Genomic DNA, 15,688 nt, shown 5'->3' with positions numbered 1-15,688 from the left:
AGCAGACGCCGGCTCATACTTATGGATTTATTTATGTATATCCAAGGACGAGGCGGTTGAGGCTTTTTGGATATGTAATTCAGATCTCACAGAGGGGCAGTTGATTCTGATAACCTCCTCTTCAGATATACTGGAGGGATACAGCATTTCTACTTTGATCTCAAAGACATGAAATGAATGCAAGTCAGACACGATGTATACCTGACAGAAATATACCAAAGCCTCTCTTTGTATTCCTTTGTATGCTCTGTGATGTACAACAGGGAATGTTGAAGGGGGAAGAAGGGTCACTCAAGGTCGGCATTCAGTGTTTGGGCCCACGAGGCACCACTGTGTGTGTGTGTGTGTGTGTGTGTGTGTGTGTGTGTGGGTGTGTGTGTGTGTGTATGTGTGTCTGGTGTGTGTGTGTGTGTGTGTGTGTGTGTGTGCACCAGGAGGAGCGAAGCATTGAAAATGTACACATGAAAAGGAGGCACTGAACACTTACCTTCCTGCCCTCCAGGAATTTGAGGGCTGTGCCGATGTTGGCAACCCAGTGGATCCTCTTTAGCTTCTTGCCCTGCTCACATGGCTAGAAGATAAAAGAGGAGAGACAAAGAGACAGAAAATAAATACACTGAAAAAACAGTACGGTTGAACCTCCTTTAAGGTATTTTGAGTGCTGGTTCCTTCAAATATGAAACACAAATGCATCTGCAGGAATTTAGCGTGGAACAGCACAACATGGCATTCGCTGCAGGCACTATCATCAGCTACCCATGCAATTAAAGAACAAAATAATGAATCTGAGAAAGGGGAAAGTGAGAGGGGCATCGGGCTCCAGTCAAAGCTGCTTGACCATGAGCAGCAAGATCAATAGGATACACACAGCTCAGAACCTTAGGCTATATTGGCCAAGTAGGATCTTCAAGGCAAGCTTTGTGTGTGTGTGTGTGTTTGTGTGTGTGTGTGCGTGTGCGTGTGTGTGTGCATGTGTGTGCGTGTGTGTGCGTGTGTGTGTGTGTGTGTGTGTGTGTGTGTGCGTGTGTGTGCGTGTGTGCGTGTGTGTGCGTGTGTGTGCATGCAAATAAGATCTCTCCTTTTTAATCTGGGCTTTTCAATTCACTTTGAACATCCTGATAAAAGCCGATCGATGAGCATCTCCACCTATTTGTGAGTAATTTACATCCAAAGCTCCTTTGAGAGTCTATGTTTAACATAAAGAAGCAAAAACAACACAATACACATTTAATTTCTTTGCGATTTTAATCTTTCTGATCCTCATCCAGCTAAATCAGGTTCAAATTTGTGAAGTGGTGTGTGAAGCTGGTGTGTGGCAGGAACATGTGCTGTATGTAGACTCACCAGCTTTTGACCGGAGAGGACTTCCAGGAGAGCCAGGAGCATCACACCATCCTTGATGTCCTCGAACAGGTCTGTCACCACCAGAGGAGGGACGTGCTGTGTGGGGAAACAAAATGTGTTTTTTTAATGTACCATAGGATTTCATTGGCTTGTTTGAGAATTTGTGATTTCGAACTTGACACATTTTCCTGGGACATAACTTCATCTTTATGGCCTTACGTTACCTAGGAATACCCTGCAGTTACATAAATTCATTGCTTACGTAAATGGATCGCGACACGGACTTAAACAAAGCTCTCTTAGTTTGTTTGGAATGTAGCAAAGCTCTGACAATGCGCATGAAACTATAAGAGGAAAGGCCCACATCCAGCTTTAAGTGGTGTGGTGGCGCGATTATCCAGAACGCAATAAATACGTTCTGTTATACACTGATTTCCACATATTTCAAATGGATGAAAGAAAAGTCTTGAAAAAAATTGTACAACAACTTGGAGCCCAAAAAGAGTTTGGCTGTGCTGTGCATTAGTGACAGCTGGAATCAGCAGTAAGCAGAGGCTCAGCGGGCTCTGAATGGGGTCTTTAAATCCTAAAATATGCTGATGATTTCAAACTGAATCCTCCTCATTGACTTTCCTCCTCTGACCTGACACAGACTTCCAGACTCGGGGAAATCCACATATCTCTGATTCTGGCCGACGCCGCATCAAGGATTTCTCTCAAAAAGCGCAGTCACATGCCGGGGCTGAGGGGAGCTTTGGAGCGGGTTGGGTGGGGGGGCGGGGGAAGGGGGGGTGAAGCATTCAGACGGGCGAGCCATTCACATGGGAGATTAGTGGCAAAGGGAATGAAGGAGAAAAGGGGGACAGGCGTGTCTGTGTATTCGCACGTGCACAAGGAGAATGTGTGTGATGTGTGTGTGATGTGTGATGTGTGTGTGTGTGTGTGTGTGTGTGTGTGTGTGTGTGTGTGTGTGTGTGTGTGTGGGGCAAGGGAGGAAAAGAGTGAGAGTGAGAGTTAAGACAGAAAAGGGAGGGACACCAGCCTCACGTCTTTCAAAATTAATTAGCAAATACTGTAGCTCGCCTCACTAATTCCTCCTCTAATGTCATTTCATGGATTTGGATATTAGAAATATTCAGACAGCACTTGTGCCCCTATCATAAAGTGACAGGACAAACACTTAGAAAGGCCTTCTAACGGTGTTAAATTATACTGTGAGCTAATTGAAGTTAAATCTACCTATTTGTTCATTACAATCCCAAAGCTAATGAGGAAATTTTCGGACTAATTACGAAATAAGAAAGTGATCTCCACATCCTCTGCTCATCTGCGTGAGCTGGAAAAAAATAAATAAATCAAGGGCTTAATGAGCTAATTACATATGAGTGTCTGGGTCGTAATTGATTGTGAGCAGAGGGAGTTTGAGGATGTGCGCCTGTCTGGGGCTCTCATGTTCTTCCCCTGGCGCGTTTGACTCCGATTCCAAAAGATCAACAGCATGAAAGACGGAGGAAGGAGGAGAAACAAAGAGAGAAATGAAGAGGTTTCACTTTGAAATGCAACGTGTCCAGTTTGAAGGGCCTATTGATGCCGTGGATGTATGACGAGGAGATGAAAAGAGAGCAAACAAAAGGCAGATTCGTGTGACTGCACGAGCGACAATATGACAGCGGGAGAGGAACAGGGGAGCCAAGAGCATCGTCGTTGAGGAAATGGAAAAAATTCTGAAAGAAGTGTCCTTGTCATGCCTGTTGTGTGTCATTCCTGCACCATCCATCCCCCAATCCCTTCCAAAAAAGACACCAAAGTCTATTCGGAAAGCTCAGAAAAGAGCCAGAAGCTTTTGGAGAGCAGGGAAGTACAAATTGATAGAGGAGGGGTGGGAGGTTGGGAAAGAGGGAGAAAAGGAGGTTTCAAACAGTGTGTGTGGAGCTTCGCTTTCCTGCCGCCGTAATCTCTAAGAACACTTGCGTCGCTGATTGCTGTGCCAAAGCTGTTTTTCTGGGAAAGCGACCGAGTGATGATGAGACTTTCTGCCGCTCACACCGGCCACTCCATAATTAAGCTTTAACCTTCTCAGAAAGGATTTGTCAAAATGGGAAACTTAGGGCTCTCTCACCAAATTCCCCACCCCTCCCCTCTCACTGTACTGCCACACAGGGTGCAGCTTCATATCCCCCTACTTACTTGAGAACCAAAATTATACCATTCTAGGCTAAATTCAAGCAGTACCCTGTAATATTCGGTACAACTGTGAATTCTAAAGACCATCATTTGCTATTTAGATAAAAGAAATAACTTGCCAAAACTAGTGCAGCGCTACTTTCTTTCTATACTTGATATCTGACTTAATCAGGTGAACTACCCGCAGTAATAAGAGTCATTAATCTCCTGTGTAAATTACCTGCTCTCATACATCCGCTCCCTTATAGAAACCTTTGTCAGAGCTCATAAGACTTCCTTTGTTGTACCTGTGGATTGGAAAATTAAGGGGGAGGGGAGTGATAGTGAGAGGAAAGAGGGAAGGCCCCCATGCTATGTCTTAACTCACCTAACGATTAATCACATACCTTTAGGCACTGAATTAAAGACCTGTGATAACTGGAGTGGTCTAATCATCTGCATAGCCAAGGGCACGATCCATCCCTCTGAGACCCCAACTCAACCAACTGTTAAAGTCCTCCTGTCTATTCCCTCTATCTGTCTGTCTCTCTCCAACACACAAGCATTTCTGTCTAATTGTTCCTTGTCGCATGTTCATTAACGTGAAGCTGTTTTATCTGTACGCCTCTTTAACACGAGAGAGTCTGCGCACCAAATGCAAATGAACTTTTGGCCCCGAAACTCTTCACAAATCTCTCTGAGCATTTTTTAACCAAGCCGCCAGGGCTGTGACATTTTTGAAGAGAAATATAAGCCAATCAGTATCGTCATGGCAACATCAGGCTCCAGGTGAAAGGCTAAGTAGGTTCACGATGGCTGAGGAGGAGAAGTGCAACTAATTTGATCAAATACGTAGACAGAGAAGGAAAGGGACTGTGATCTTATCGCTAATCTATTGATTAGCCGAGTCAAGTTAATCAACAGAAATTTAAATGGAAATTCCAGGATCTTTGCCAAGCCAGTTACTCTACCCAGTGTTCTTGCTGTATCCATAGAACCACATAAGGACCACAACCAGAGATTAGCGCTTTAATCCAGACTTTTACGTAATCAGTCCAACCCTGGCGTCTGAATGCGTCTATAGGACCGTGAAATAGCCAAAGAGCCGCAGCTCTACTCTGTTGCATGGGAATAACTTAATAAATAAACCATGTGTTTACTTTAAAGGTGATTAAACATTCAAGGCGTTTGGGCTGCGTGCAATTTTCTGCTGGCACGGTCCTGAAACCTGATATTTAATATTACGTCAAGGTTTATTCCCTTCAGAGTGCTTTTCAAATGAATTTTCTGCTCCACGTCACCGCAGTCCGAGGCCGCCACAGCTGTCGTAACCAAATAGGAAACCTTGAGAGGAGCGTCACAGATTGAAATAGCACTTAATTGCGCTGCTCTGTGCCACAGTTGCCTTGGCCACTCAATCCTGACACACTATTCAAGCAGTAATGGGTTAAATTGAGGAGCCTAATGCAGTATAATACAATAATAACACACATACGATGCCCCCTGCACATGGCTACATTAATTGTGTAGAATAAGTAAATGATGGACATTCTTTTAGTAGAAACTGTTATCCATAAATATCTAAATTAGCTCATACTGAGATAAAGAGCTTATGGGTAACTAAGACTTAAATTAATAGCAATAACTGGCAGAAACACAGATATAGAGTGTATTAAATACTGTGATGTAAAAGGGATAATTGCAGGGTAGAGGAAATCCTTGCCATTGGGTACATGAAATTGGAAAAATAACAAAGAAAGAAAGGAGTGGAAGTAAGTATGTGTGTGTGTGTGTGTGTGTGTGTGTGTGTGAGTGTGTATGTGTGAGTGTGTGTGTGTGTGGTCTTAGTCAGTCCCATGACCAGCACCGCAGCGTGTTTTGGAAATGGGGCAAATGTCACAGCGAAAAGCAAAGTGGATTGAGAATGGAAGAAGGAATTGAAGTGGAGAGCAGCGAGATGCGGCGAGGTGTGGGTGATGGATGGAAGATATCAATCCACAAACAGCAGCGGTTTCTGTGTAAAAGAGACGACACAATGCTGGCAGTAGCCGCCAGAGACAGCCAGACTCTCTTACCTTTGCCAAGTGGGAATTGATCCATTTTGTGAACGTCCTTTTCTGCACAGCTTCTTGCTCATCTGTGAATCAGAGCCCAGAGCATCACTATCAGTCACATGCAATAATAAACAAAGGGAGGATTAAAACACAATCTTTGCTCGTTGTTTATTGTTATGGGAGTTGATTGGGTTTGTAGAGCTGTATGGTGACTCTAATTAACCTTGATTTTATTACTTTCTGCCAATTCTAAACATATTGCTGTCACACCTGATCATACCTTATGCCGCTGTGCTAAGAGAAGACATTTGACATTTGAAGATGGCATTTTCACTTGATGGAATCCTCCTTGTACGGAATGACAATCCTGCTTTCCAATGAATGCCCTTTAGCCACTATACATGACATGAACCTCGGCCATTCCATATATGAGGCTTTTATTCATTTCTGATCAAGGTCAAGTATGCAATTTGTAGCTGCAATAACGTGCACATTGCAGCTCACAAATAAAACCAACCATTATACAAATTTGCAGATTTACTTGAATAAAGGGGAGAGGGCATTGTTTGCTTCATCTGCAGCCATAAAGTCCATTTAGCAAAGCCACAATCAATAGCATGGATGTTGACTGACCGTGTCCCCTAAAAAGCCACTTAAGTTAAATGGGGTAAAAACATAAATCAAAGCCCTGTCCCTGACATGAACACAAACATGCACGGTAACCGACACACTTACACACAAAGGCACATTTAGTACATAGTTGAGGATTCACTAAAAACTAATCATCATAATAATAGAATGTATTGTAAGACAAAATGTACATCAGACTATTTAGTTGATATTCTATTGTTATCATATTATGATTACATTTTTTATAGTGCTGTTCTAAATACAAAAATACAAAAATCTGAAAGCAATAAATTCAATACAAAGCAATAAAAGACATGATCATAAAACATGTGTGATGGAGTGCCACAAGGTTCAATGCTTGGTCCTCTGTTATTCATTTTCTAGCTACTCATCTACGCCTACTATTCCACACTGATGACACCTAGTTGTACATCTTTACTTAAACAACAACACTCACTTCACCTCGCCAAACTGTCGAGGTGGACAAATAAGACCACAGAAATGAGACAATTTCATAAAAGTCATTACCGATCCCAAAAAACCCAACTCCATTGTACCCCCTTCCTCATATATGTCATACTTCCTCAAATATTCATCATCATTTATTGGACAGACACTTTTACGCCTGCCAAAAGCCCTGATTGTTTACTGTGACCGGCAAGCATGACAGTGTGTTTTTTCTGCACAGAGCAATATCCTTGAGATAAGCGTGTTATCAGTGACAGAGGACGTCTGACACAGTGCTTTGCTCTACCTTAATAAAATACACTGACGGTTTGATTCCAGGCAAGTTGGTTAGTATGTCACAACGTACTGTGGGCAGATGTGAGCTCTGTGTGTGTGTGTGTGTGTGTGTGTGTGTGTGTGTGGGGGGGGGGGGGGTGGGTGTGTGTGGGTGTGTGTTGGAGGTGGGAGTCTTTCATACATAATGCATACACGTTCACACACAGGCATACATGCCACCGAGCAAATCCCCGTTTTTTGAATTAATCTTTTGATTTGGATTTGGAGTAATCAAATATTAATGTGCAGTAATATTGGATGAAAAGGAGACAGATTTAGCCTGCATCCTAGATCAGTAACACGTGTGAGGGTGGACACGTCTGCATGCGTGTGTGTGTGTGTGTGTGTGTGTGTGTGTGTAGTGCCAACCTACTCGTTCTCGGGGACGAGGTGACTTTGAACTCTCCACACACACGATCGCACTTACGCGCACATATGCACACACACATTCTTTTCGATAACACAAAGGGAAAACAGCCTTCCTCAGCAACCAAGCCTCGCAGCGGCATTTTAACACACATGATTACCTCCTCTGCTAGTGTTGGCCTGTATCATTAGTCTCATCCGCAGCCCCAGAGTTCTCACTTTGACTCCCACAGTGAAGATGACCTTAATGAAAAATCACTACAAACTGTGTGTGGCTTTGTAGGCTGTGGCTGCTAATGAACTGCAATGACCGCTTCAAGAGCTGACAGACAAGAAGGTACACACACACACACACACACACACACACACCCATGAGTTGGAATGGACTGGCAACACATTGTACACAAACCGTCTGACCCCTTGTTACACTGTTTCAACACATTTATCCATTATCTAAATAAAACATGGCGGGAATGCAATGCAGGAGAAATCTTACACTAAAGTTTCATTTCATTTAATTGATTCTAGCAGACAGTGAGACAAATAGACAGGCAAGCAGACAGGACAGTGAAAGCTGTGTCTCCAGATACAAACACACACTCACACATGCAGTCAGACTTATAGCCAGAGGCTCAAACAGAAAGATATGAAATCAGAAATGTTGATAGTCTGCTCACATGTAGTGAGTCTGTGCTTGCCTCACCTGCTGCAGGTCAGAAATCAGAAACCACCACAAACACACACAGACACTCACATATGTTCGCTTGATGCCAAGGTGGCAACGCCCCCCTCTCAAGTCTCTGTTGATTTTGCCTAACACACACACACACCGCACCCGAAAAATCGGTCTGGAATGCAGGACAAATAAGGCAGAGTACAGTAAACCATGCTGCAAAATGCACACGCACACACACACAAACACACACATTCACTCACACACTCACACACTCACGCACTCACGCACTCACGCGCATGCAGTCCGTACTGCAGTGGCACACATGCAAAGGGTATCCTCTCACACGTGTCAGATATACATACACCACAGAACTTGCTGTCCTCTCCTTGCCCTCTCCTTCTCAGGGACACAAACACACACACACACACACACACACACACACACACACACACACACACACACACACACAAACATAAAGCGTCCCACTTACCACGCAGGTAGTGATAGAACCCTGTCACCAGGTTGAGGGATGTGTTCTTTTTTGGGGAGGCTTCTCCTCCTGATCGTCGTGCCATCTTACAGCGCAGACTGCCTCTACGTTCCCCCCTGTCTTCATGGGGACGTCGAGAAGACATCCAGGAGACGCTACACTTGCCCTTGCTCCTGCCCTTGCTGCCACCCTCCCCCCTTTTTTTTCTGGAGGATGCAACGTTAAAGAGCTCTGGACCTCCAGAGGTGACAGCCAACGGAAGGAACTGTTGCTCTGGGGTAAAAGCAGTGAAGAGAGAGAAGGTGATACCCTCTTCTTCCTCCACCCCTCGTCTCTATCCCTCTCTCGTCTCAGGGGGTCTCGCTGCTTGTTCCGTCCTGTCCCTGCAGTACCAGGCTCCAGTCTGAGTCGTAGTGTTTTTCCCCTGCCACTCAAGCTGCTGGAGAATGTGAGTGTGAGTGTGCGCCTGACAGAGCGACTGCGTATGCGAGTGTGTGCAGTGCGGTGTGCCGGCTTCCCTCAGCATCAGCCTCTCTCATTCACTCCCTCTCTCCCTCTGTCTCTCCTCTTTCTGCATCTCTCTCCTTCTCCCTCGCTCCCTTATGCACTTTCTATCTCGGTCTCTCTCTTTCTCTTTCTCTTTCTCTCTCTCTCCCTCTCTCTCTTCCTCTCCCTCTCTATCTCTCTTCCCTAATTTCTCACTGTAGGCTGCGGGAACAATTTCACTTCCCTCCACCGGCCAGCCAATCACGGCACGTGGGAATGAGTGATGTCACAGCAGTCCCGTCCTGTCGTGGAGAGGGAGAAGTGAGTATTGAGTTGGGCGGTGGGTGGGTTGAAGGGGACCGTTTAGCAGGTTAGGAAGGGGGCGGGTGGGGGGGAGGGGGGTGGCAGCATCACACACTCACATTGGGAGAGAGAGAGAGAGGGAGTGAGAGAGGTAGAGGGAGAGAGATGCTCTAGTACAGCAGCAGGACAAACGTGCAGGAATTCCCTGAGTTGCACTCCCTCTCTCTCTCTCTCTCCTTCTCCCTCTCTCTCTCTCCCTCTCTCCCTTTCTCTCTCCCTCTCTCTCCACCTTAGTGCTCTGAGGTATGCAGCTCTCTACTACACGATAGAGCCTGCAGGGGAGCAGACGATCAGTGGCAGTTGTTCCGTCTGATCTGCTTCTGCACTCTTTCTCTCAAAGGTTTACTCTTTCATCTCGACCACAGTCACAAACAGCACAAACAGAACATCAGTCCGTTTGCTTTCTCCGGGGGGGGGGGGGGGGGAGTGGTATCGAACAGAGCAGAGCAGAACAAAAGATTGCTGGGGTGAAAGTTAGGTTGCTAGACTGTAGTAGAGCATGAAATATGTGCAGGGAAGTCGGGGAAAACAGAATCTAATCAGACTCATTTTCTGCCCATTAACAAGAAATCATCACCAAATTAGGCTACAAACAAAACCAGGGCGATTGCAGCGGAGTTGGAAGGGACACAGGAGGTGATGCTAGGAATTGGATCAGAAGCCAGCCGGTGCTACAGAGCGCAAAATTACCCCCCCCGCACACATACACACACACTCCCCGTCCACCCCCCTCACTGCTGCAGCAAAATGATGGCAGAAAATATGAGCAATGGCCCCCTTCAGATTTGTATCTTTGTTTCTGACTGACCCGTGTTCGCTATTATTCAGTGGCTCCATTTTCTCTCGCATTGTCTGTCACTTTCTGTAAACACACACACACAGATACACTCCGCTCTCGCTCTGGTGATATTAAAAGCACTGGATTCTATTCTTTCTTTTTTTTGAAAGCCTATTCAGAGAGTTTCCTGGAAAGCAATATTCATGCAGAATAGCCTGGTTGCTCCTCTATCAGCCCTGAAGATGAAAGAATCATTCATCACTTGTGCGATTTTCCCTTTTGTTCTTCGGGTTCCCCATAAGGGAGTTTAATTATGAAAGTCATCAATAACCAATGGCAGCTGTCATCCGCTATCTGTCTGCTGATAATCACAGTGCTGACACACTCTCTCTCTCTCTCTCTCTCTCTCTCTCCCTTTAACAACCTTGGAACTGGCCGTCATATCGCCGTCAAGGGCTCACACTCCTCCGTCTTTGAACCTAGAGTCTCCTTGTGTTCATCTTACAGAGCAGATGTGTGTGCAAGAGTGTGTGTAGTGGAAAGAAATATTCTTGCAACCCAGCCGTCCACATTTACATTTACATTACCTTTCCACTCACACACACACATGAACTACAAATTATAAACACACCATTTTATAGCAGTTTTAAAGCAGATATTCACAACACATATTAAGCTCATTCATGTGCAAACCTCCACCAACAGTCCTTGAATGATGAGTCTGTTTCTCTGTGATGGAAATTGGAAGCTACTATTGAGGCCATGATCGCATCAACTTCCCTCGCTGGCAAACAAGTAAACTTTTGATTGTTGCATTCTGGTTCTTAAGTTGTTAACAAAGTGTAACTGCATCTTATAGCGCCAATAAACCACGCCCAGTCCCATTTGGCAGCCAATTACAGACACACAGTGAGGCATATCAAAAATGTAAGTAAGGGGCAAATGGTGGCTGCTATATGGATGGACGCAGAACGTAAATATGGCAATAACAGCGCCACCATCAGGCCAACCAGTACTCATCCTGCTGATAAACAGACAAACAAACGGACAAACCAACACGAGCAACAACACAACTTCCTCTGCAAACGTGATAACATCACTGCAAGAGAAACGTAAGACAGAAATCTATTATTTCACACATGCTGATGTATTGGCAACACTGTCAACAACATCACTACCAACGAGTTAAATAATAAAGGAGCCTGTATTGACTGATGAGTCCAAGCTTACTGTGTGTTGAGGTTTTTCTGCCAGGTTAAAGATGATTTGATGGCTAATAAATTATTACTGCAGCGTTGCAGTTATCCAATTTGGAGTGTGTAAGGGAACTATCCAAGGTGCTGAAATTTTTAATGAGAAGCCTTTTAGCCTGACACCCACTCAGGCTTAATAAGGCAAAATCACAAGGACGCGACAGAAAATGAAGACCAATTATATCCATGGTGGAAGTCCAATAAGTCTACTAAAAGAAAAAAATGAAAAGCCCACACCGTTATTGTCTTTGTTGGAATGTTTTACAAAATTCTCGCAGTTAGCAGCTGTACCGTGCATCCCCAGGAGAGCTCAGCTGTTTAGAAAAACAACCCCGGGACAAAATCAAAACAAGATGTTGAGGATTCATGGGACTTATTAGGCTTCACCATGGGAGATGGTACAATAGGAGGCGGGGAAGTGCATACACACACACACACACACACACACACACACACACACGCACGCACACACGCACGCACACACGCACACACGCGCGCTCACACGCACACGCACACACTCACACACACACACACACACACACACACACACACACACACACACACACACACACACACACACAAACACACACACACACACACACCACATAAAATGAGCTGAATGGAGACGGAATCAGTTTTAGTGTCTACAGTGTGTGCAAGAATAAACCAACAGACTCCTTGAGGCTACAGACGTCAGAAGCGTTCTAGTCTTTCCAAGAGAGAAAGGTGCTTTTGGGGGCTTAAAACAGACTGAACCTCAGCTGGTCTGGATCCCCTGTAAAGCCCCTGGCAGCCGTGTAAAAAGCATCAGATCCCACTCTCTCTGGGTCTCTAGGTTCTGGAGGTTGGACACGGGTCACTGCCCGGCGCTCACACAGGTATGTCTGCAGGGTGCGAGGCTTCCCGAGGAGAGGAGGAACAGCCTCTTTTCAGCTATGAAAGGGAAAACAAACGGCCTCCTGGAGCGAGGGATGGAAGCTGCTGCCGCTCATCTCCTAATCTATTCACCCTGAGGATGTTTGGGTTTTGCTTCCTGAGCAGCCGAGACTTCCCTTTCAGTCTGGAGAGAGGAGTGTGGAGACACAGAGACACCTAGTGGACGGGGGAAAGCTCTGAGTAAGTTTCATTTTGAAAGAGTTGGGTCCGTGTGTCAAGTAATTATGAAATCTAAAGCATTTATAAGATAAATAACATGTCAATAAGAATTGGAAGCACAGACAAAGATAGGATTGTGTACCGGGAGAAAAGAGGAAGTGGGAAAAAGGCCAAAAGCAAGAATAGTGTGTACCGCGAGAAAGAGGAAGTTCGGGTGTCTATGGAAAAAGCCCTTGATACCCCATAATAAGTCTGATGGAGATTCACTCAAACAGTTTTACTAATGGACAAATACCTAAAGGAATCCGTACTGGTAATAAAGTGCAATTTGACAAGCATAAAGGGGTTAAAATCTGTTAGGAATATCAAGACGATAACAAGGCTTATGTACAATGATTATGAAACTAGAAAGTTGATGATTGCATGTACTCAAATAACGTGTGTGAGGATGTAGGGAAAGAATAACCGAGAAGTGTAGCTTAGACAAGAAGGAATAACCGAGAAATAAAGCTTACGCAAGAGTGAGAGAGAGCGATTTCTCGCAACTGCCCTGAGATCGGGAAATTGCGCAAACGTGGAGAGGAGAGGAGAAGAGAGGAACAAAGCAGGAGGAATAAGCAATCTCAGCAGAAGGTGGCTTTTAACTTTCAGGCTGTGTGTGACCTGCTCTGCATTCGAACACCTCTGATCCTCTCCTCATCTGTTAATCATTCCATCCATTATTCACTGGCCATCAGATAGGGACAAGTGCGCTACACATAATGTAAAAAGGTTACACTCTCCGCTGCCTGCTGTTAATTTAAAGCCACATTAATTTGATTAGTTCATTTTATTATGCAGTACTGGAAGTGTGTGGTGGTTGAAGGAAGGAAACAAGCATGGCAGTGTTTGTGCTCTGCTGTAAACAGGTTTATTTTAGATTTCTCTGGTGATAATGCAGCATGTCCTGCAGGAAAACATGACTGCCAGTGGCCTGTTACTGCTATCATGCACTAAATGGATGGTTTTGTTGTGTGCTAAAGAGGTGCCTTCTAATTGCATCATGCTCACAAGCACACACCCGGCACATGCACACACACTTTTCCATCCGGCTGCACTGACACACAGTGATTTAACAGGCTTTGATGGCTTTTTTCTGCCCCTCTGTGCCTCCCAACAGCTCCTTTATCCACTTCCTGATTCCAGCTCTTCCCTTTCACCGAAACAATTCCTAATTTACGAAACCCCTTTTCTGCACTTCCGCCAGAGTACTTTTCCCCTCTCACATTCAATAGCACCCTCTAAAACACCCTCAGCACCTCCACTCAACCCTCACATGGCCATTCAGCCTCCCCATTCCCTATTCCACTTCATTTACACCACATTTTTACCAGTCCTAACATAAGTGCTGAGGCGGAAGTCCAAATGCCAGCTCATTAGCATAGCTAATTACATTCCAGTAATAATGACACCACATTAAAGAGAGCAAGAAGGGGGGAACAAGTCAAAGTGATTATCAAAACAACCCCCCTCCCTCTTTTCTGCACTATCACACCCTTTTTAGTAGCAGATGTGCAGAGAAGGCACTTTGCCTTTGACAAAAAGGTCCAAATATCAGCGTTGGTAAAAGCCAGCACAGCACACTGGTGCGGCAATTTACCAAACAATTACAACACCTGCAGCAGTGCCACATTGGAAATTAAACAGATAACCAATGAAAGACATGTCAAAGTATTACAGTGAAATATATAGGTGTTTATAATGTACTTGGAAATACAATAAACAGGCAAATGTGTAGAATCAGTTGCTATCCTGCATTCTGCATTCTATTCATGCATTCTGCTGAACCAACACAAATAGAGTGAAGCAACAGTGATTTTAAAGCATCTGTTCCACTGGAAACAGCAAAGGTCACAGCAGAGCACCGTGCAGTGGCACTGAGAGCATTAGCAAGACTCCATTTGGCTCGGAGGAAATAATATCAGCTGGATGTTCCTCTCCTGCTCTCACTGTGAACGTGTGTATGGCGATTGCGCGTGCGTGTGTGTGTGTGTGTGTGTATTTGTATGTGTGTTTAATGCTTTGTGCCGGTAGTGGTGCGGCAGTGGGTCAGACAGTCTAAGCTCTTTATCCAGGTTCAGCGGCTCGCCACACATTAAAGGGAGGAGTAAAGTGAAAGGACTGGCGTCAGCGTGCTAAATAAATCACAGTGGCCGCTGCAGTAAATTCACTTATACGTCTATTCTTTGTTGTGAAATATAATGAGTGGAACCAGGCCAGAATCATCTAGAAAATCCTGCTTCACACAGCCGCTGGAGTGTGTTTGTCTACTGGTTTATGCAGCTGGAGCCCTTTAGCGTCTTGCAGAAAGTGAGCCTGAATCAATTTACTTTGAAAGCGGCGGATGTGTGTCTTCTTCTGCAATCACCTGTCTAGTCTCTTCATCTTCACATACAAAACGGCCATTAGCATTAACGCTACATCCTATAAACGTCCTAAACGTCGCCCGGATGCTCCATGCCTCCTCACAAAAGATTATTGAAGCAGGATAAAAGGGGGTTTGTACTGTCAGGTGGCGTGTTTGCCTTTTGTGCGTCTGGAGCCGGAAGCCTCGGGGTGAGGGAGTCTCTCGTGGGGGGGGGGGGGGGGGGGGGGGGGGGGGGGGGGCGCAGATGTCAGCGTGCAACACAACAGCAAATAGCGCTCCGTAAACACAGCCTTCCCCTTGCTTTGCTTTTCATCAAAAGTGGATGAAGTGGGATGATGTATTCCCCTCTACCGACGTGCTTAAGATGTTAAAGCTGTCAAATAGAAATCCTTCCATTCCACGAGCTATAAACACTGACGCCGCATCAGTAAAGTCCGTTCTGAATGGAAGACGGTAAATACCAGCTGACGGGGATTATGACACCGGATAATATGAGTGAGAAAAGGGATTTAAGATTTGAATTTCAATGATCTTTACCACTAAACTCCATCCATCTGGTGCTTAAAAAAATAAGGGGAATTGCTTACAAATACCTTCTTACCTCTGCCCGGTGAAATCATAGTATTGTGCGACCAGCTGACCTCTCAAAGGTCAACGGATCACGATCTGCCCTCTATTTAAAAACATTCAAGTGCTAAATAGGTTGCCAGAGGCGGAATCCTCCACCATCCAATCACTCTGTGACAGGTGAGAAACGGGACGGCGCTGTGGTTTTAAGATAAGAGCGTGTATGAGACTGT

The 15,688-nt window shown here is 45.1% G+C and overlaps 1 protein-coding gene across 1 annotated transcript in view; it reads right to left on the bottom strand.

Annotated features, from left to right (window-relative positions):
• LOC143004071 (nesprin-1-like) overlaps positions 1-15,688 on the bottom strand; it is a 32,558-nt gene that overhangs the window by 12,113 nt on the left and 4,757 nt on the right. Inside the window, exons 2-4 of the mRNA XM_076154913.1 lie at positions 5,583-5,644; positions 1,345-1,440; positions 488-571 (exon numbers count right to left, since the gene is read on the bottom strand). Of these exons, the coding sequence (XP_076011028.1) occupies positions 488-571; positions 1,345-1,440; positions 5,583-5,644 (242 nt within the window). The remainder of the gene's footprint in view (positions 1-487; positions 572-1,344; positions 1,441-5,582; positions 5,645-15,688) is intronic.

The sequence above is a fragment of the Genypterus blacodes genome, unplaced genomic scaffold, assembly GCF_046128005.1.
Source record: "Genypterus blacodes isolate CSIRO-AG114 ecotype Tasmania unplaced genomic scaffold, CSIRO-AGI_Gbla_v1 ptg000064l_1, whole genome shotgun sequence".
Classification (NCBI taxonomy): domain Eukaryota; kingdom Metazoa; phylum Chordata; class Actinopteri; order Ophidiiformes; family Ophidiidae; genus Genypterus; species Genypterus blacodes.
The sequence above is the reverse complement of the archived record's forward strand: the minus strand, read 5'-3'. Positions and strand labels throughout refer to the sequence as shown.